This window comes from Mus pahari, chromosome 10 (assembly GCF_900095145.1).
Source record: "Mus pahari chromosome 10, PAHARI_EIJ_v1.1, whole genome shotgun sequence".
Classification (NCBI taxonomy): domain Eukaryota; kingdom Metazoa; phylum Chordata; class Mammalia; order Rodentia; family Muridae; genus Mus; species Mus pahari.
In genome coordinates, this window is record NC_034599.1 from 109,115,010 (window position 1) to 109,137,275 (window position 22,266).

Consider the following 22,266-nt stretch of genomic DNA (forward strand, 5'->3'; position numbering starts at 1 on the left):
ACACACACACACACACACACACACACACACACACACACACACACACACGGCCACCACATCCTCTGCATTTCACCCCAAATCGACCCTGGCCATCCTCTTAGTCACTAGGAAAGGTCATGTAAAGCCAGTGATGAAAAGAGTGTAAAGTTACACAAACTGAACCACTGCGTTGTACAGTAGGGGAAAATGAGGCCCAGAGTCATGTGACTTGCCCAGATAGTGGCCCTAACTCTAACTTTAGAGTTAGAATGTCAGATTTTAAACTTCCCCAGCAAGGAGCCCTAAAGCCTGCTTTTCTCCCTTAACTACCACCCCTGCGATGGGACCTGAAGGGCAACCTGGCTTAGGTGTTTCCATTGAATAGTAGCTGCTGAGATCTTTAATTCCAGGCAGCACCCCCACAGTCAGGCACTTAGTAGGAATGCAGTAAATTTTTCTCAGCCATCAACCTGACCATCCTCACTGGGTCCCCATCCCATCAGGCCAGGAAACAGCGAAGATAGAGATCAGTTCTTTTCTCTAACTTGCATTCAGTGAGTTGCGGCCCAGAATCCCTCCTGAGGTGGCAAAGCTGAGGGCTGAGAGTCTGGCTCAGTCGGGGTGTCAAGGGCAGTAAGCGGCCCAGGTGTGCAGCAGCTGGGCGGCCAGTCCCCTGCCGATGCTCCTCCAAGTTCCAACTTCTTAAACTTCCCTTTCCGGGGCTGCAGGCCCCTCGCGGTCGCCCTGGCCTTTCGTGCGCGCACAAAGCGGGTCAGGAGCGTCCCCAAGTCCCCCGCAAGTGGACTGTCCTGCTCTTTTGCGAGAGCTCTTCCCTGGATCCCCGCGGGCCTGAGCCGACTCGGGCCGCTACAAACTTCCCGTTTCCGCCCTCGCACCGGGTCCCGCGGCCGACTGTCAATCGCTGCCCTGGGGGCTGGAGGAGGAGCGGGGAGCCCTAGTGAACCCCCAGCCTCGCGCCCCGGCCACTCACTCACCAGACTTGGGAACGTGCGGCGGGATCGTGCTGGCGATGCGCGTCCACAGGACGATATGCAGCGGCCACAGGCCCCGGAGCAGCCCCCGACCCATGGCAGCCCCCGTCGCTCGTCATAGACCGGCCCCTGGGGCGCCGCGAACAGAGCCTTGGGGACCCCGGGCTGCGCCTTTACTCCTCGTCCTCTCAGGATGCGGGCCAGATGTGGCCAGCGATCCCGGGAGCTCGGAGGCCCGGAGGAGGCCCCCGGCGGCCGAGGAGAGCTGAGCAGTAGGCTGGGGCTCCGTCCCCCAGGCGAGCGTGTGCGCGCGCGGGGGGTGTCGTCGGTCGGTGCGCGCGAGTGACTCACTCATCAACTTTACCCGGGCGCCGAGAGGGAAACAGGAAACTCCTCGCCAACAGCTGGGCAGGACCTCTCGCCGCCCCAGAGCCTTCCAGCTCCGACCCTCTCCTCCAGCTTCCAGCCCTCGCCTCCCTCCGGCCGCCAATCAAGGCCGCTGGATTGAACCTTGCCCGGGACTCTACAAACTTTGAGCTGCCCACCCCCAGCGCTCCCACGCACCCCTCACCCCGCCAAGTCCGGGCTCCAAGTTCAAACTCAGAAGTGACTAAGCGCACGTTTCACAAAACAAGCTAGAAAGTGGTGTAAACCACTTTCCTTGATACACCTCCAGGCACCCCCACACCTTCTAGGCATTGCTCCCAGGGGCTTCATAATTCCATTGAGACCCAGAAGAGAGCTCTGAAATGTGGCTTTAGAGTCCCGAACACATTGCTAAACTAACGGTAAGCACTTCTTCACTAGAGCTTAGTTTCAGTTTTATGTACATGCATGTGTGATCATGTTGTAAAAGACTGTTTCTTACTGTGGAACAAAAATCCAGGGGTTTGTCTCAGAGTTTAATGTGCCTATTAATCACGTTGGGTTGTGAATTTAGCTAACCTGCAGGTTCTGGTTCAGTAGGTCTGAGCCCAGAGTGTCTGCATGTCTAATGAGCACCTGGGTAGAGCCTCCCATTGGAAGGACCGTTTCCTGGGCGTGGTTTGCTGGGTGAAGCCCTGTGATCAGGGTAGGGCTGATATTTTCAGGGTGTTGCCTCTAAGAAACTAAAGGAAAAAAAAGTATGTTTGGGGCCAGACGGTGATGGCGCACATGGGCGGGTCTCTGTGAGTTCGGGGCCAGCCTAGTATACAGAGTGAGTTCCAGGGCAGCCAAAGCTATACTGTCTGGGAAAACCAAAGGGGGGGGGGGAGTGTCTTTTGTGGTGGGGTCTGATCACTCCTCGATAAGATAATTCGAATAAGGAGAGAAAAGACTTGGTAGAAAGGCTATCAGTAGGAAGAACCATCAAAATTTCCATTCTTTCTGGAGTGACCATGTTTTCCAGAGACAATTTCTACGTTGTGTGTGTGTGCGCTTGCTTGCTTGCTTGCTTGCCTTTCTGTACAGCACGTGGAGGCCATAGGTCTACATTCCATGTATGCTTCAGTCATCTCGACTGATTTTTTCTTTTCTTTTCTTTCCTTTTTTTGTTTTTTTGTTTTTTTTTTTTTTTTGTTTTTGTTTTTGTTTTTGAGACAGGGTTTCTCTGTAGTCTCTGTAACTCACTCTGTAGACCAGGCTGGCCTCGAACTCAGAAATCCACCTGCCTGCCTCTGCCTTCCAAGTGCTGGGATTAAAGGCATGCGCCAGCCACCACTGCCTGGCTGCCTGATTTTTTTTTAAGGGTTCATTTTATTGTATGCGTGAGCACCTTGCCTCCATGACTGTACGTGCATCATGTGCATGCTTGTTGCAGAAGAGGCTATAAAAGGACATAGAACCTTCTGGAACTAGGGTCCCCCAAGGCAGCAAGAGCCACACATCCAGGAGGTGACTATGTGAGTGCTGGGAACTGACTCTGGGTCTCTGTAGAAACAGCATGTGTTCTGCATTGCTAAGCAGCCTCTCTAGCTCCCTGCCTCAAATGAACTTCCTGCTGATCCTGGAGATGGAAGACTAGCAAGACAGCTAGTCACCAACTCAGACATCCTCCTGTCTCTGTTTCACCAGTACTGGGGATTCAGATGCATCTGTGTCAGTTCTGTATGTATGTGTGTGTGGGGGGGGTGCATATATGTATGTGCACATCTGAGTGTGAGCTCATGCACATATGCACGTATATGGAAGCCAGAGGGTAGATACCCAGAGTCCTCTCTGTCACTCTCTGCCTTATTTATTTGAGACAAGGTCTCTTCTTGCTGAGCCTAAAAGTAGGCTGATAATCACCCAGCTCCAGTGATCCTTCTGTCTCTACTCCACAACACTGGAGTTCTGGGCACATGCAAGGCAATGGCAGGCTTTTTATGTGGGTGGTGGGACCCGAACTCAGGTCCTCACAGTTGTGCAACAAGCACTTTACACACTGAGTTCTCTCCTGCCCTGGAACCCACCCAGTTTTTTATGCGGGGGCTGGAGGTAGTTCTCAACTCATGTGGCAATCACTTTATGGACTGAGCCATCTCCCAGACTGTTTTGCAATTTATTAATATAATCTCCATACTCTGTCAGATATCTGATTGGATAATGAAGTATGTGATCAACCAGCCCTCAAAGACTCTCAGTATTTCATGGTTCAGGTTAGGGTTGTTGAGAGAAAAATCATAACCAAAAGCCACTTGGTAAGGAAAGAGTTTATTTCATTTTATAGTGTGTGCTCTATCTTCTAGGGAAGTCAAGGCAGGAACCCAAGCAGGGCAAGAACCTGGAGGTAGGAACTGAAGCGGAGGCCATGGAGAAGTGCTGCTTACTGGCTTGCTCTCGCTGGCTTACTCAACCTGCTCTCTTACATAACCCAGGATCATCTCCCCAGAGGTACTACCACCCACAATGAGTTGGGCCCTCCCACATCAATCACCAATTGGCCTACAGGCCAATCTGATGGAGGCATTTTCTTAATTGTGGTTCCCTCTTCTCAGTTAATTCTAGCTGTGTCAACAACAAACAACCATGACAGAAGATTTAAGAGACACTGTCTGTTAATACAATGAATTATGCCCAAGATAGACTGTCTGCTAAGTTCACCCAGAACAAAGGCCGAGGGCCCTTCCTCAAACCCAATGCCTGCAGGTAACTTTGGCAGGCTAAGGGTAAATTTGTTAAAACTGGATCTCTGAGGTTTTGATTCAGCACCAAAAACTGCCTCTAGATACACCTTCCAGGAAAAGGTCATCTTTTATCCAAAGAGTTCTTGTCTCATGCATCTGGTGAGAGAATGCATGGATAGACAGTAGGAGTGTGGGGGCTGGTTAGCACACATGCAGCCGTGCAGTTATACCGTGTTAGTGAGGGAGACAGGCTGAGTTCAAAGTTGTGTTCCCCACCTTCCTTCTGGGGTGGCCTTCTCTCAGGCCACTGCCATCCCTTGAGCATTTGTCTTGCAGGTCACTCATCTTCAGGCAGGGTCACTCTGGGCCCTTCCACTCAGTGCCTGAGATCTGAGCTGAAGGCATTTTTAAAGTGCAAGCTCTGTTACTATCTTGAATAGCATCACAGAGCTAGACAAAGTACAACACAAATCCTTGCACCTGCTCCAGAGTCCCCATCCCCACACAGTCCTGCTCTGCTCAGAGCCTGTTCTGCATTCCCAGAGCCTGCCCCTGTAGAGCCCTGACTTCCCCTTGTGACTTCCTATGTCCTGATTGACTCACCTGTCTGAGTAGACCTGTGTAGAGTAGATTTTGAGTCTCCCACTGATCCTGGGGAAGCAAAATTACTTGGACTGAGTGGCCACAAATCCCAAAGATCCTCCTGTCTCTGCCTTCTCAGCTCTGGGGTTTCAGACACATCTGTACCAGCTGTGTGTGTGTGTGTGTGTGTGTGTGTGTGTGTTTGTGTGTGTGTGTGTGTTGCGTGTGCACACGTGAGCATGGCTCCATATGCTTGTCCCTAGGTGCTTGTTTCATGTTATGCCTGTTTTTCATTCTGTCTGTCTGTTTGTTTGTTTCAGATGGAGTCTCCTGTATGTTGCTGACCTCAAACTTGCCAGGTAGCCGAGGCTGGCTTTGAACTCTGGATGTACCTGCCTACATCTCCTAACTGCTGAGGTTACAGGTGTTCATCCATCATGTCTGAGACCTTTTACAATATTTATGATATCTGGGCTCCATAATATTTCTCACTAACTCCCAATCTCATTTCTCCTTCAACTTCAAAGGTCTTGAGGGCAGGCACTATACACTTATCTTTCCTTATTACTGAATCCATGTACTAAACAGGTCTCAGGTGTGCAGTCAGGCATGTGTTGGCTAAGTGAGCGCATGAGGCAACAAGGACTCAGATGATGAGTGACCTCAGGGCCCTAGTGATTTCATAATTCTGAGGAGAGCATTATGTAACCCGACAGAGATATGAATAGACGAGCTTTCTGCCAATGCTACTTCCCTTTTCTGAGAAAGGAGAAATGAACCCGCTTTCTTCTGTCTTCTTTAATTTCCCCTAAGTTTGTCCGAGTTCTCTATCGGTGACAGATGTGCTGTCTTCTCTGTATGTGCTAAAACAAGTAAAGGTCCCAACCTTCCCAAGGAGCCTGGAGGGACAGCGCAGTTGACAAAGTGTGGTGAGAATTCTGGAGATTTGAAATAAACACAGAAATATTATAAGAATATGTTTTTGTTTTAATTCCAGATGTGGGGAGTTGGGGCTGCTTTGGACTGTCCACAGCAGCTGACTATGATTTGCCTCGTGCTCTAGCAGAGGTGTGTGGTTTTGGTAGCTGCCTATAGTTTCTGCAATTGAATGATGTTTGGAATTCTGGGAACTTTTCATAGGATATATAAATGCTAGAGCCTGAAGAGGTGTGGTTGGTGGTCATTCGGGGGGTTGGTTGAGGTCTGTTAGTAGTTGTGCTCAAAGAAGAAACAAGAAGATAGAAATTAGATTTCTCTCTCTCTCTCTCTCTCTCTCTCTCTCTCTCTCTCTCTCTCTCTCTCTCTCTCTCCCTCTCTCCTTTATCCTTCTTTCTCTCCTTTATCCTTCTTTCTCTCCTATCTAGTTACAGGGGTGAAGTGGGGAAGGGGAAGGGTAGGAAAAATAATCCACAAAGTAGTAAAGACCAGTTACATGCAAAGAAGAAAAAAAAGAAGAAAGGAATTAGATTCACAAATTCCTCCCTCTTCTATCCTACTGATAGGGGGTAATATTGGAGGCATGGATAAAGGATAGGAAAAAAGAGAACCCACAAAATAGCAAAGGCTAGTTATGATGAAGTATTTGTCTTGCAAGCAGGAAAACCTGAGCTGAGGCCAGAAGCTACAGGAATGAAGCCAAGCCTGGAGGCACCAGCTCGGAACTCCAGCTCTAGGAGAAGGAGGCAAATGGACCCTTGGGGCTTGCTGGCTGTCCAAGCTAACCCACTTGGTAAGTCTCAGACCAGCCACTGGAGAGCTTGTCTAACACACACACACACACACACACACACACACACACACACACACACCAGCAAAACAAGTGAAACCATCATACACAACCCCAGCCACCCAGCCCTTCTCCTAGCAATAGCAAGCCGACACCCTCACTCCTTCAAGGTTTGTCCCCACCTGTAAGCCTCTACCATGTCCAAGGAAAGCATTGCTGCTGGAGGCATAAGGGAATTTAACACTTCTTTCCAAGAGGACAGTGGGCCACCCCTGCCCACAGTGGCCTAACAAGTGGAACCCAGGGCTCTTCCAACGCCTTAGACCAGCAATAAGGCATCTCCGTGTGCTTGTGGACAGTCTTGATGTGCCTGTGTGTCAGGCTGGTGAAGAGCCTCTTTGCTGACTGTCATACCAACCTAGTTAAGATTCTTCACAATAAGAATCCAGGAATGGGCAGGTCTCTGCAAAACTGATCAAGAGAGGAAGCTCATTAAAGTGGTCGTTTGCAGGTGTGTAGTAGTAGTTAAGAGAGAGAGAGAGGGAGAGAGAGAGAGAGAGAGAGAGAGAGAGAGAGAGAGAGAGAGAGAGAGAGAAAGGAAGGAAGGAAGGAAGAAAGAAAGGACCAAGGATGTTTTCTGAGTCCTTTAAATCCAAAAATATGACAAAACATTGCCTCAAATTTCAAAATAAAACAATAACTGCAATAAAATGACATTCCAGATGCCACCTGAGGATGAACAGCAAAGGCTCTCCTCTGCCCTATGCACACACATGCACACACACACACACACACACACACACACACACACACACAGAGAGAGAGAGAGAGAAAGACTATAGCTGTGCTAAAGACATGCTTTGCACGGAGGCTAAGACCAAGCATCTAGTGCCTTGGTGGAGCACCAAGTCTCAGACCACACTGCTAAACTGATAGCATCTGTGTTGGCCTTTCCCACTGCTGATCTAACCCAGTCAGCCCTGGAAAGGAATGGGGCTGCCCTTGGCATTGGGAAATGCAAAAAAAAAAAAAAAATCTAAAATTCGCAGTGAGATCACAGCATCCTTACCCCACGTGCATGACAATCAAATTCTCTGAAACAACCTTCAATATTGAAAAGCCTTAAAACTTTCAAAGAGTCTGCCCTTTCTCTGGGATGCTTACAAAAGGCAAGTCTGAGGGCCTCAACAGAGATTTTAGGTGAGCTGGGTGTGGTGGTTCTTGTCAATACTCCCACAACTAGAGATGCTAAGATGCTAGAGTGGTAGCCTGATCCAGGCTGGCCTAGGTTACAGAATGAGACCCTATCTCAAAATACCAAAAGGGGGGAGGGGCACTGTTTTCATACCATTTTAAACCTTGGTTATCATAATGTTTGTGCCCAAAATAATAAATTATGTATAAATTAGTGTAAATTATGGGGCTGGCAAGATAACTCAGAGAGTAGAGGGGCCTTAAGCTAAGCCTGAAGACGTGAGTTCAATCCCTGGTGCCCACCATGGTGGTGGGAGACAACTGACTCTGCAAGTTGTTCTTTGACATCCACAACATGCACCATGAGACATGCATGCTCTTCCCAAGGAGGAAGGAGAGATGTTCATACTCTCCCTCAGGAGGAAGGGAGAAAAAATAAAAGTATACATCAGGGTTGGGTGGTTTTTGTTGCTTTTTTTTTTTTTCAAAAGTAGTTTGTGGTTTTATTTTTATTTTTAATTAATTATTTAATTTAGTGTGTGTGTATGACAGTGTGTACATGTGTGCATGTATGTGCACATGTGCGCACGTATATATGTGTGTTGTGTGAGCATGCGCGTGTGTGTCTGTGTGTGTGAGAGAGAAAGCTTAGTAGAGTCAGGTCTCTCCCCAACCCTTCCTGCCAAGGGATTGAACTCAGGTCTCCAGCCTTGGCAGCAAGCTACCCCGACCCCACTGAACCATTTTGCCAGTATTTCACGGATTTCCTAGTTTTGCCCCCATCTTAACAAGGAGTGCCTTAAGGTCTTCATTTACTTTTGAGAAGTCACAAAACATTCTTTTCTCCCCTTAGATTTCTACTGTGTGTCCCACAGTGTATGCATTCAGTTTTTACTGTAGGGGAAAATGGCTGTATCTGTTGTCCCAATCCATCTTCTTGTTTGCCCTTCTTCTCAGCTATTAATAGGCTGCAGTTATGCATGTTTACATGAAGTATTAGCATATTCTTTTTGGAAAAGCATAACACTCTACAAATACAGTGTATGTTAATTGTAGGAAAATGGGAACTGCAGATAAGCCTTACAGAAAAACTAAAGAAGAACCTAGCTCTAACCTGACAGAAAATCATGACTAACATTTGCAAGCAAGTGCTACGCTAATCTTCCTGTTACAGATGAAGAATGTGAGCATTAGTGAGATTAAATGCTTGGCATAGCCAGTGGGACAGAGTCCAGGCCCAAACAGAGCCTTCCTGGCACTGGACGCTGTGCTCTCAAAATCTACTCAGAAAGCTCAGAGAAGGGCACTCCAAAGTACATGGCTTTGGTCTGCCCCTTGCTGAGTTGAAGATACTCCAGAGCACAAATGCAGGCAAGGCTTTCCTGGATCCCGCGTATCTGCCTTTAGACAGCCTGGGGGAAGAAGCCACCTCTAGAGTCTCGTCTACCCAGAAAGATTGACTGGATCTCACCCTGCACACTAAGGTGTGTCCTGAGACCTCATTCATCTTTTCTCAATACTGTCGACCCCTCCAGGTGACACTCTGGGTGCCAGCCCCTCCTCTTCCGGAAGGTACCAGGCTCCTGTCACTCGCCATCTGGGTTCCAAGTGCTCAGTCATCTATCCTTTGTTGCCCTGGTGCCACTGGGTGAAGTCCAAACAGCTTTCCTGCCATAACTTGGGTGTCACTCGGTAGACGCAGTCATTGCATTCTCAGATTCCCTTCTTGACCCAGGACTAGTAGCTATATGATCTTAAAACAACACCGGAATGATCAGAGCTGTCCTCTCCTAGTAGTAGTGTGTCACTGGCTATGGGGATTTGATTGAGAATGCTCTCCATGGTTTCTGGCAATTGAACACTAGGTCCACAGTTGGCGGTTTAAAGAAGTTTAGGAAGTGCATCACTGAGGATGGGTTTTGAGGCTAAAAGCCTCAAGCTACTTCCAGCCTCCTCTCTATTCTTCCTGTGCATGGTTGAGATGAGAGCCCTCAGCTTCCTGCTCCTGCAACCATGCCCTCAGGCTGCAGCCATGGTTCCCCCGGCTTGGAGGACTCTTATTCCTCTGCAACCCTTGGTCATGATGTTTCATCTCAGCAACAGGGAAGACCCTCACTCATCACCCAATGACATTGCCCTCCACTGTGGGTTCTCATGGTGTCTCTGTTGATTGAAGGAGTCTTTCAATCTTGTCTCCTTGACTGATAATGTGGCTGCTATTGTTGGATGGCTAATCTTCAATATCACCACGATGGGAGTAGGGATGACCTCTGGGTATATCTGAGAGGATGTTGCCAGAACATTTCAGGGAAGGGGACTTAAATGTAAGTGAGCTGGAGGCCTAGACTGAAAAAAAGGAGAAGCTGGGCTAGCATCAGCCTTCATCTCTCTCTGCTTCCTGACTGTGGATGCCACATGACCAAGAGCTTCACATCCCCTCTGCCATGACTTCCCTTCAGTTTGGCCAGCTGTCATGGCCTCGGCCTGTAATCCCAGCATCTGGGAGCTTGGCAGAAAGAGATGAGTTTGAAGCTAGCCTGTGATACACAATGACACCATCTCAAAACAAAACAAAACAAAACAAAACAAAACAAAACAAAATGTATCATTTGCTTCTTAGCCCTCTTGTACCAACCTTGAAACATACTCAGAGGAGTATAGGACAGTTAGAGATGCTCCATCTTGCCTTCAACAATGAAACCCCAAAAGGTCACATTTAACAACACTGTGTGGAAGCCAACACTTACCTTGCTGTGGATCTCACAGGAGTTTGTCAACTCCTTCTTAAAAGGACATTAGCTCATCCTTTCTTAACTTCCAGAGATAGTGACTCTCACAGGGAGAGACGGAAGGAAGCCTAGTTATCCGCTTTCTCTCTCCTTGACCCTGGGTTTGTTGACTGCATTCTCATTGCTGTGACAGACTACCTGAAGGACAGATGATTTAAAAGGAGGACATATTTATTTTTCGTTCATAGCCTCCAAGGCTTCCATTTAATATGGCAGGGAGGTGATCATGGAGCAGCCCTATTTAACTTATGATGAAGCAAAGCAGAGGAAGAGGGGCCAGTGCTAGAACCGACCTTCTAAGTCATAATCCCTGTGACTCTGAACCTTTGATCAGGTTCCATCTTCCACAATTCTATCCCTCCCCCCCCCAATGGTTTCTTCAAAATCTTAATCTATCAAATTATTTATTAGCTCAGAACCCTCATAATATAATCATTGTTGGAAAGACCTTCACAGATGCACTCTGAAGTACACTCTAGGAATTTCCTGGATGCTTCATGTTGACCATCCATAACTCTAGGTGGGCTGGTTTTCCACCTGTCTATAAGAGATCTTCTCTACCAGAAACCAATCACCAGGTATAAATTCTAAATATCCTTAGACCACCCGACTCAGACATAGTCCGCTGAGAACCGGGAGAGCACACGGGGCAGGGGTGGGGGATGGGGGCAGAGGAGTGTGACACCTGCCAGCAGCCAATTCATTTCCCCTGCACTGTGCCCCTTAGTGTTAGTCAGTTTGACCCAAACTAGAATCACTTTTGGAAGAAGGAACCTCGTCTGAGGAATCTCTCCCATCAGATTGATATGTGTCCATGTCTGTCGGGAATTTTCTTGACTAGTGTTTGATATGCCGCTGTGTGCAGTGCCAGCCCTGGGCATGTAGTACCGGCTTTCATAAGAACGTAGGCTGAATAAGCAAGCCATGGAGAGCAAGCCAAAGCAGTGTTTCTCCGTGGTTCTTGTCTCTACCCTAACTTCGGTTCCTACCCTGACTTCCTCTAAGGATGGATTATCATTGGGACATTAAGCCAAATGAAACTTCCATCCCCAAGTTGTTAAGCCCAATGTCCCCAAGTTGACTTTGTTTGATGTTTTGTCCGCAACAGAAAGCAAATTAAGACTTGTGGGACATGAGGAAAGATGCCACGTTGAACTTTGTAGCCCCAGAAATTACCAGAAGAAAGGGAAACAGCAAGATAGTCACAGTTCAGGTCACAGATTATGAGAGGCATGACTAATGTATAGGCTGTGAATTCTACCTGAAGTATAGAAACCCAAGTGAAACTGAGAGAAGACTCTGCTCATTCTTACACTGTTACTGTGTAAATGCACAAATATGTACATGCTGTGACCTACCAGAAGGAACATTTTTTAAGGTTTATTTGTATTTAAGTGTGATGTGTGTAGAGGGCTATTCTATCTGAGTGCAGGTGCCCATGGAGATCAGAAGAAAGCACAGGTCCCATGGGGCTGGATTTACAGGTGAGAAGTGTGTGGAGAACTGAAGTCGGTCCCCTAGAAGAGCATGAGGCACTGGCAAGAGCTGAGCCATCTCTCCAGCCCTTCTATGAAAATCCTAACACTTATGAATGGCCTGGGAAATCTCAATGTCTGGTTTTTGTTTTTTTTGTTTTTTTTTTTGTTTTTTTCAATGAATGAAAGTACCTGGCAGAGATTTTGATCAAGGGAAGGAGACAATTGGAAATGAGCAGGTAGATGTCCAGACCAGTCATCAGGAAGTCTGAGAGGTGGGAGTCTGGAGAGATGGTGCGGCTTTAGAAGCACAGGCACCCTCTTCTGGCCTCTCTGGGTAACACACACACACACACACACACACACACACACACACAATTAAAAATTAAAGAAGAAAAGAGGAAGTCTGAAATACACATCTGAGAATATAAGATCCTGTTAAGCAAACAAGTGGTGGCACATACCTTTAACCCCAGCACTCTGGAGACACAAACAGACAGACCTCTGTGAGTTCAAGGCCAGCTTGGTCTACAAAATGAGTTTCAGGACAGCCAGGGCTACACAGAGAAACTCAAAACAAAACCAAACCAAACCAAACCAAACCAAACCAAACCAAACCAAACCAAACAAAACAAAACAAAACAAAACAAAACAAAATAAAGAAGTGAGGACCACGTGTAGGCCAAAGTTCTCCTGTATGAACCAGGAAAGACATCAGACTTCTCAACTGAAGTGAACAGGAGTTAAGACACTCAGTCTGGAAGATTATGGCATTGAGATGTGGGATGACAGAGGGGCCATATTGCAGAAGACAGCCTCCAAAGGGTCCTGTGGATGATGATAAGTACTGTTACCAGTGATCTACGAACAAATACTGTCTTAGTTACTGTTTTGTTTCTGATATGACACAACGGCCAATGCAAATATGGAGGAAGTGTTTGTTGGGGCTTTTGGCTCCCGGAGGGAGAGTCCGTCGAGATGGAGGAGGGTCGGGAGGGAGAGTCCGTCGAGATGGAGGAGGGTCGGGAGGGAGAGTCCGTCGAGATGGAGGAGCCATGGTAGCAGGTGGGAAGCGGAGATATCATGTCCTCAACTGCAAACACCAAGCAGGTACAGCCACCTGGAAGTGGAGCGTGTGGCCCTGGTGACATTGCCTTCAGTAGGCAGTACCTTTCCCAACATCCTCCCAAACACCCCAAATTGTGCCATCGTCTGGCAACTACATGTTCAAACACACGTGCCACTGCATCCGTGAGGGAACTGATCCCTACAAAACTGGATGAAGTCAGCAACCGCACTGTGGCTCAGGCTCCAAATAACTCTGCCATCTGCTACACCACTGCAGCCGCAGTGTGGTCTCACTCACTCATCCGGGACCGCCTTCATGTGTCTGTCTGTGTGCAGGTGAGTGTGGGAATACACATGCACATGTGTGTACATGTGTATGCAGGCCAGAAGACACATTCAGTGCTTCTCTGGAGATATCACCCTTCCTTTCTTCTTTCTCCCTTTCTTTTTTCCTTCTTTCCTTCCATCCTTCCTTCTTCCTTCCTCCCTCCCCCTTTCTTCTCTTCTTTCTTCCTTCTCTCTTTCCTTCCTCTTGCCTTTCTTCCTGCCTACCCACCTTCCCTCCTTCTTTCCCTCCATCCCTTATTCCTTCCTTTCTTACTTTTAACTTTTGCTTGTTCTCTGGTTATTTTACATAGTCTCAGACTGGTCTGGAACTCATCAAGTAGGACGAGGATGTCTGTCCAGAGAGCCCCAGGGATCTGTCTGTCTTCATCTCTCCAGTGCTGGGATTACAGAAAGGCATCACCACATCTGGCTTTGGGTATGAACTGGGGCTTGAACTCAGGCCCTGTGCTTTTAGGGCACATTTACTGACTGAGCCATCTCAGCCCACCTGTGGCAGGGCCTGTATCTATTGGATCTTTAGCTTCTTGTGCCTGAACTCAGTAAGTCCCCATCTAGGTTGGTTCAATCTGTAAAACAAGTGGAAACTCTTAACTCTAAAGGCTGTGGATTTTGGAAATGAAACCACCTAGCTTGGTTATCAAATGAGGATGGTGATATTGGCCTGGAGCTTACCTAGCACCAGCAACTTGTTATTGAAATACTGAAACTGAAGCTGCTTATGGAGAGTAAGTCGATTTCATCTGTTTGTAGAGAATAAGTTTCATGCTGTAAAAACATCCAACTCTTATTCTTAACTTCTAAAAAAAAAATTACAAGACAAAAGCCTTATTTTTCTAACCCATAGAAAGAGTGGATTTCATTCTCCTTTGAACGTTAGGAGCATTTCTCAACTGAACTACATTACAAACCCCAGAAGTCAAATATTTAATCATTTATCAGTTATCAATTGAATCACAGCAAACCATTTTAACTTTTGATTTTGCAAAATACAAAGTCAATTATACAAATTTGTGGACGTAAAAGTCTTTATCAAGACAGATAACTTCAGTTGATATCAGATAAATAATAGTGGTAGCTGTATTAATTACTGTTTAATTTGCTGTGACAAACGACCTGGTGATGAACTTAAGGAAGAAATTGTTTTTTTTTTTGTCTAACCGTCTGAGGATGGTTCATCACCTCAGGAAATGCATGGCAGCAGGAGCCTGAAGAGGCTGGTCACATGGCATCCACCATCCAGAGGTAGACAGTGATGAACGCTGGTGCTCCATTCAACATCTGTACACAGTCCACGGCCCCAGCCCAGAGAATATAGTGCAACCCCTATCTATGTAAACCTAGTCAAGACAGTCCTCACAGACACACCCAGAGATTTGTCTCTGGGGTGACTTAAGTCTTGACCTAAATGATGATAACAACCATTTAAAGCACCATATTTAATGTGTACTTTAAATAAACAGTGCTACACATCGGGGCATGTCAATAAAAAATAAAGAAAGGAATACTGTTTAGCAAAAGGCTAAAACAGTGTTAGGCTTTGCGTAGCTCTTGTCAGAAGGTTATATCCTCAGACAGCTTCTGTCATGTGTCAGTCATTTTTATCCTCAACTTAAAAGTGTTTTGTGAATTGGCATAATGGAGGTCAGAAAAAAAATCTTCATTAGTGAATTTGTTAGTACCTAAGATGTAGGGATTGGTTGAAGAGATTGTATGGTAATAGCCTCTTTGTGGCATGAACGGGACATTAAAATCCATATCCTCTGGAAAGGAACCTGAACCTCAAGTTCTCAGTCCCAAGTTTGACCAGTTTTGGAATCTAACATTCACTCCAAACTAACTGCTCTAGACTAGAGAGATTGCAACCCACGGCATGTGCAACGGGCAAGAGTGGGTCTGAGCATGCGCAATGGCCAAGTGTGGGTCGGAGCATGCGCAATGGGCAAGAGTGGGTCAGAGCATGCGCAATGGCCAAGTGTGGGTCGGAGCATGTGCAATGGGCAAGAGTGGATCTTCAACTTTGTTTATAGCCGAGGCTGTTTCTGTGCTGGCTTATCAATAAACACTGATACATGTGGCCAAATTCCATCTGAGACTTTGCCCTCTACATGTTGCCTGGCAGCACGATTTAGGGAGACCTCGAGTCCTTCATTTTTAGCATCTCCCACTTACCATACCTAATCATACACTTCATGGCAAGCTGGCCTTGGCTTTGCTTGGTGCCAAATAGCTCTCTATATGCTGAGAGCAACTGCAAGGATTATTTGGAAATGAAACACTTGGGCGTTGGTGTGTCAGGGGTGAAGAATGTACAGTGGGATTCCTGTTCTTGCATAAGGACTTGTGCAAGTCTCAAGGGGACAGTAATGATTAACCTGCCGTCTCACTGACAAGCATGTGCCACTTGGGCCTTCGGGCATTTCAAAGGCTGCCTCTTTCTGAAGTTGACAATGAACCCATTGCTTAGTGCTTAGAATTGCTACTGTAAATACTTATCTCCACGTTATAATAAAAGTCACCCAACCTCTCCCAGTTCATCTTTCTGTACCTAACGGGCTATCAGATCCTACCAGCCTCTGAGAGTCAAGAGGAAGTTGCTTGGGAAAGTCACCTTTGCCATCTCTCCTTATCACGCTGCCTCCACACATCAAACAATGTCCTGAAAGACATTACAACACTATGCTATTTGCACTTACTGGGTAATGTTGTATGTGACTTGTTTCATGGATGCCTGTACTCTTTTTTCATCTCTGCCGCCTGCCCCCCGTGAAATGCATTCACTTCTCTCATGGTAACAGCCACGCCCTTTAAGGTATTTTCCTTGAAGTTGAGGATATGGCTTGGTGGGTAAGAACACGTGCATCGCATGCATGAGCACCTGCGCTTAGACCTCAGCACTGTGTAAGAGGATTGGTGTGGGTGCAGGCATCCCTGAAGTGCCAGTGAAAGAATGGGTGGGACATAGAGGCAAAAAGATCTCTAGAACTCGCAGACAGGTCAGTGCCTACGCCCAGTGAGAGATCCTGTCTCAAGGGAATTATGTGGAGAGTAGTGATCAGGATGCCTGATGGCCTCTGCACATGGATGGGCTCATGAGCCATACCCCTCACCTCTCTTACATACACAACACACACACACACACACACACACACACACACACACACACACACTCTGCAGGACACACCAGTTATTTGTCTTCGATTGGAATCACTCTAGGGTATGACCCTGGTCAGCGGCATCTTTATAAGAGTTTCCCTTTGGGAAGCCTGTGTAAAGGGTGTGTCTTAGCCAGGGTTTCCCCCGCACAAACATCATGACCAAGAGGCAAACTGGGGAGAAAAGGATTTACTCAGCTTACACTTCCACATTGCTGTTCATCACCAAAGGAGGTCAGGACTGGAACTCAAACAGATCTGGAAGCATGAGCTGATGCAGAAGCAATGGAGGGATGTTACTTACTGACTTGCTCATCTTGCTTTCTTATAGAACCCAGGAGTACCAGCCCAGGGTTGGCACCACCCACAATAGGCCCTCCCACCCTTGATCACTAACAGAGAAAATGCCTTATCGCTGGATCTCATGGACACATTTCCTCAAGGGAGGCTCCTTTCTCTGTGATAACTCCAGCTTGTGTCAAGTTGACACACAAAACCAGCCAGTACAGGGTGATGGTATGGAGCACCTGTCTCTTCTTCAGATGCTTGTACAATAGATCTGGGATTTGGATGTGGCTGTGTGAGTGAGTGGCTGTGGATAGAAAGCTTCATGGTTGCTTTTGATGGTCATATAAACATCACCTTAGGGGATACAGGAGACATTTGTTCTAAAACGACACCAGGAAAGCACCCAGGAAGAGCCACACAGAAAGAAGATAATCTCACCTTGCTGTAAAGTGCTATAAAGTGGGTGGTTCTCGTATCTGGGTCGTTACAGAACCATGTCACAAAACAGCGACGCACACCCCTCAACACCTTATAAACCATCGGTCCCAGATTTCTTTTTGGATCCCGTTTGCAAGCCTCCTTTGTACAATCGGACATAATCCTCAGGAAAGAAAGCATTCTAACTACAAAATCAAGAGAAGGAACATTCATTCCTCTGTGTCCGCCTGGCCATTTTACTAGCTTGCCATCTAAAGTTCAAGACGTGGGCATGTGGTACTGTTCTAGCCAAACAGGAAATTTGCTGAGGCTGTGGGGTGGGTAGGCAGACAAGACAAAAGTAGTCTATGACAATCTCGCTGCTCTTTGTAACACATGGGCTTCCTCTCGAGGGTTCTGAGTGTGTCTGCATGTAGAGGTAATGACGCTCTAACCAGCGAGCAAACATGAAGAGCCAGGACATGAAAAGGTAGAAAAGGACGCCAGCATCACAAGAGTCGTCTTGGTTCTCAACAATGTCAGGGACCTTTATGTATCCGCTCTGATTTCTCTAACATGAGGTAAATGACTATCTCATAGTTGGACTGTTTCCAGTCTGGTTTTGTTTTATGTGTAGCTGAATTGCCCATGATTATGAAGTGTTTTTATATGCATCCACTGCCAAGGAATCGTGTCTAAGGCCCCACAACTGGTGCATAGCAGAACTTGGATGCAAGCCCAGGTACTTCCAAGCCCCACATTTCTGTTTTTCTCGATACTGATTTATCACACAATATTACTTTTATTGGTCCCTGACTGGGTTCCAGTCCCAGACTATAATTATCTTGTGGGCAAATTCATTCAACCCAACCTGTGAATTCTTCCCTTCCAGTGTACACTGTTGCCAAGGTTTCATATGACAACCAGGGTGAGTATGCAATACAACTCAAACAGACTGCTCGCTCTTCTTGGCAGTGACATTCTGGTGGCCCTCAAGCATTTGTTCAACCTTCCTTCTCTGGATACGGGCTATCGGGCTCACATTAGTTGGGATAACCTACCTTTCCTCTGATTTAGAGGTGCTGATGTGCCAGACGCTAAGAATCACAGGGGAACTTTGGGTGTTCGTTGATATTTGGTATAAAAGTAATCTCCTCTACCTTGAAGTAAATAAGGAGGTACGGAACCCCTTGTCCCTCCAGAGGTCCTGCCTACCTTCATGACCCTGGGGATGAGGACAAACCACAAATGAGAGGAACTCAGAAATCTATATCAAAATGAGACGTGAGGATGCCAGGGGCTTTTGGATCAGACCAGAAGACTGCCCAGCTTCTGATTCACCTTCACCAGCTTCGTGAATCAACACATTCTAATGCTGTTAACCTGTCCAGGCTTTCTATCACATAGAGCGGCTAGTCTACTCTAACCTCACATTAAAGTCCATTCCTCATGAAAGCGCACACCGCTCTTCTACACAAATCTAACACCAGCCTACACTAAACAGATATGGCAATGCTGTGTTCTCTCATAACTATCAATCAAAGCGTCATGGGACATAAATAAACCTCCCAGGTTGAGACACATGAGATAGGCATCTCTTATAAGCTAAGGCTGGGAGTCTAGCATCCTGACCCTCCAATCTATCTCTGGAACTTGACCCATACAACTCTTGAGGTTCAGTTAGAATGAATATCCATCTACCTCTACCTCCCACGTGCTGGGACTAAAAGCACGAGCCACCACACCTGGCTGGAAGGGCGAGTCCTTAGGATCTTGATATTGCAGTTGTGAAATGAATGGGCGGATGAATAAATGAATCCAGGGAAGATGTCTGGCAAAGTTCTGAAGAAATCTCAAGAATCAAGGAAACCCCAAATTCATTCTAAGAGGTGGGGAGCTGGTGTGGAGAATGTGAGGCATTGCTCTGAAGAAGTAGAGATGTAACTACTATATTCTGACTGAAAAACTTGAATTCACAAGACATGTGGCATTCAAAGTCGGCACCTTGATCGGCAACAGTGAAAAGCCCACACCCTGTGATGTTGGAAGTGTGTCAACACCCATGAGATTGGTCTAGAGGATCTGTGCCATTAAGTGATGCCCACAGCCTCTCTAGCCCTCATAAAACCTTGGCTAGACTCTTCCTGTAGCTAAGCAGTCTTTGTAATCAAAGCGTCACCCTGGGCTTGCACTTGCGCTTGCTCATGCAGCGGGTAAATGACTTTATTGCTTTGATCTGTGATTGCTCCACTTTAACTTGGCATGACCAGAAAGGTGGATGTCTGCATACATCTTTTAAAACAATGGTAGGTTTGTCAGAGCATGGTGGCACACACCCTTTCAATCTCAGCATTGGACATTCAGAAGTAGGAGGATCTCTATGAGTTCAAGGCCAGAATGGGCAATGAGCTCACAGCAAATTCTGGGGCAGCTAAGACTATGGAGAGACAGAGACAGAGGGAGAGAGAAACAGAGAAATAGAAAGAGAAGAGGGAGGGAGGGAGGGAGGGAGAGAGAGAGAGAGAGAGAGAGAGAGAGAGAGAGAGAGAGAGAGAGAGAGAGAGAGAGAGAGAGAGAGAGAGAGAGAGAGAGAGAGAGAGAGAGACTTTCTCAAAAACCAAAAATAAACCACTACTCCAGAACAATGGTAGAACAAGTGGTTGAAGGAAGAATGAGAGAAAACAAGACCCAGTGGTATTAGAGGTTTGCTGTCTGCTCATGAAGGACGTTTGTCTCCTTGAGTAATCTTCAGGATGTCAGTTATCATTTACATCTTGAAGGCCATCCAAAGGTCATGTGGTATAAAGGGTTAATGTATTGCTGTGACAAACATATGATCAAAAGCTATCGGTGGAGCTTCACTGACCATGAACTTCCATAAAAATATTTCTTTTTATATTGATCTTTATTGTTATAGGGATAAAACAAACCGATTAATACAGTACCACTGGAGGGCCACTGAGCAAGAAAGATCAGCGGTTATCAGAATGTCTTGCTCCTTGGTGGAGGTTGGGACAGGTGTCGAAGAGATGGTCCCTCCCTGACTTCTCACTCACTCTCCTCTGACCTCGTTCCCTGTTTTGTTGTCTCTTGTCACCAATCAAGGGACCCTTTCCTTGTCATAGATCCAGGATCTTCAAGGGTTTGAGTTGTTTGCCTTTATTAAAGACATTTAAAGGTGAAAACATTTTCTCTCATGAAACAAACTTTCAAATGTCACCTGCCAGGGTTAGTCTGGTTGCTCTCGGATGTCATGGGCTCCTGTGATTCTGAGTCCTAGCTATCATACCTGGGCCGAGGACAGAGGAAGAATAAAGAGGTCATTGAATGGGAAGTGTCCTCTCTAGGCTCTGTGCTCTGGATGCCGGGTGTCCAGCTGAGGAATCTATTATGGAAGACTGTGTGTGACTATTTGAGTGGTTTATTTCATGTGTATGTTCATATCTGTGTCATACACATGCAGAAGCTGGGAAACAGGGTGGAAGATGGGTCAGATCCCGGAGAGCTTTGGTCGCTGATGGCTGTGAGCTTACCAATGTGGGAGGCTGGAATCAAACTCAGATCCTCTGCAAGAGTGGCCAGCTTTCCTCAGCCTGGCACCACCTCTCCAGTCCATGGATTCTTTAAGAAGTAGAGCCCTACTGTAGGAAGTGTACAGAAGGTCTGACCTGGGGGTCTTACAGCCCCACCCATTTCCTGTCTTCTCTGTTTCCTGACGTCTGTAACCTCGGCAGCTGCCTCCAGCAGCTAGCTGCCAATCCTTCCCGGTTGTTATGGACTGCATCATCTTAGAATATGGACTCAAACACATGCTTCCTTCCTTATATTGCTTTTGATCAGGCAGTTGGTCACAAGTAAGCAAAGTATTACAGAAGGATGAACTCAAGTGGCCACCAGCATCTTCTTTGCCATGTCTAATAGCCATGTTACAAGTGTTAAAACAAGACTGATTTTAAATAGTACTAGCTATTCAAATAACACTTCAGAACATTTTCTTTATAGCAAGTCTTTAATTTTTTTTGGGGGGGGTTGGTTAGTTTTGTGTTTTTAATTTTTTTAATTTTATTTTCTGTGCATGTATGAATGCTGTGCACCATGTTTGTGCAGGAGTCCGCAGAACTCAGAAGAAGTATTGGATCCCAGGGAACTGAAGTTCAAATGACCATGACCATGGGGGTGCTGGGAACTGAATCCAGGTCCTCTGCAAGAGCAGTCAATGCCTTTAACCACTGGATCATCTCTCTAGTCACCTGGTCTTTGCTTTTTTTGTTTGTTTGGTTTTTTTTGAAACAAGGTAGCCCTGACTAGTTTGGAACTCAATTTGTACACCAGGTTGACCTTGAACTCTCAGAGATCTGCCTACCAGTCTTGGTGGTACTGGGATTTAAGGCATGCGCCACCACACCCTGTAAGTCTTTGATTTTCATTGTGCATTTCCATTTATAGATTTATTGTACATAGTTACTGCAGAAGAGTCATGTCTCAAGGGCTCAATAGTGGCCTGTGATAAATGGCTATTATATTGTACATCACAGGTTAAGATGTTCCCATATGGAGACATGCACCATAACTTCTTAAACCCAATGTCGAGTCCCTAAATTCTGTATCTGAAGAAATTTGTGGAAAGGTGAATGCATTTTCTCATGGTCATGTGAGATTCTGGCAGTGATGTGTGAGCATTTGACTTGAACTTTGCCATCTAACCAACCTGCTTCTTAGTGGTCTTCTATGTCCCTTAATGGATATGGATCTCACTGGCTTGGAAAACATGCAAACAAAACAAAAACCCAACCAACAAACCAGCCAAACAAATATCATCAAACACGGACTTAACAGATTCTCATTAGTATCTGTATCAGAAGCACACCTAGCCCTTCATACCCTTTACTCCGTCTTATGCTAGCAATCCAGTCCATCATACGTAGGTCATATATTAGAACTTTTCTCACACACCTTTCAGTGGGAGCATCCAGTGACTTCTGTAGGATTTCTTAAGAGCCTTCGGATTACAAACAACAACACATCTTCACTTGGACTTTCCTTGAGCCCCCGGAATTGTCCCAGAGTTCATGGCTCAAAGAGCAGAGCTAGGAAGGCACCACCTGTTTTCCCAGGTGGCGTCATCAAGGAGTATGTCCGCATGACTTATAGAGAAAGAATGCCCAGC

The 22,266-nt window shown here is 46.4% G+C and overlaps 1 protein-coding gene across 2 annotated transcripts in view; it reads right to left on the reverse strand.

Annotated features, from left to right (window-relative positions):
* The window catches only part of Tgfbr2 (transforming growth factor beta receptor 2), an 88,020-nt gene extending 86,575 nt beyond the window's left edge, over window positions 1-1,445 (reverse strand). For both annotated transcript variants that reach the window (XM_021206647.2, XM_021206646.2), the window contains exon 1: window positions 975-1,445. In XM_021206647.2, the coding sequence (XP_021062306.1) occupies window positions 975-1,068 (94 nt within the window). In that variant the 5' untranslated portion in view covers window positions 1,069-1,445. The remainder of the gene's footprint in view (window positions 1-974) is intronic.
* Window positions 1,446-22,266: the final 20,821 nt, after the last annotated feature.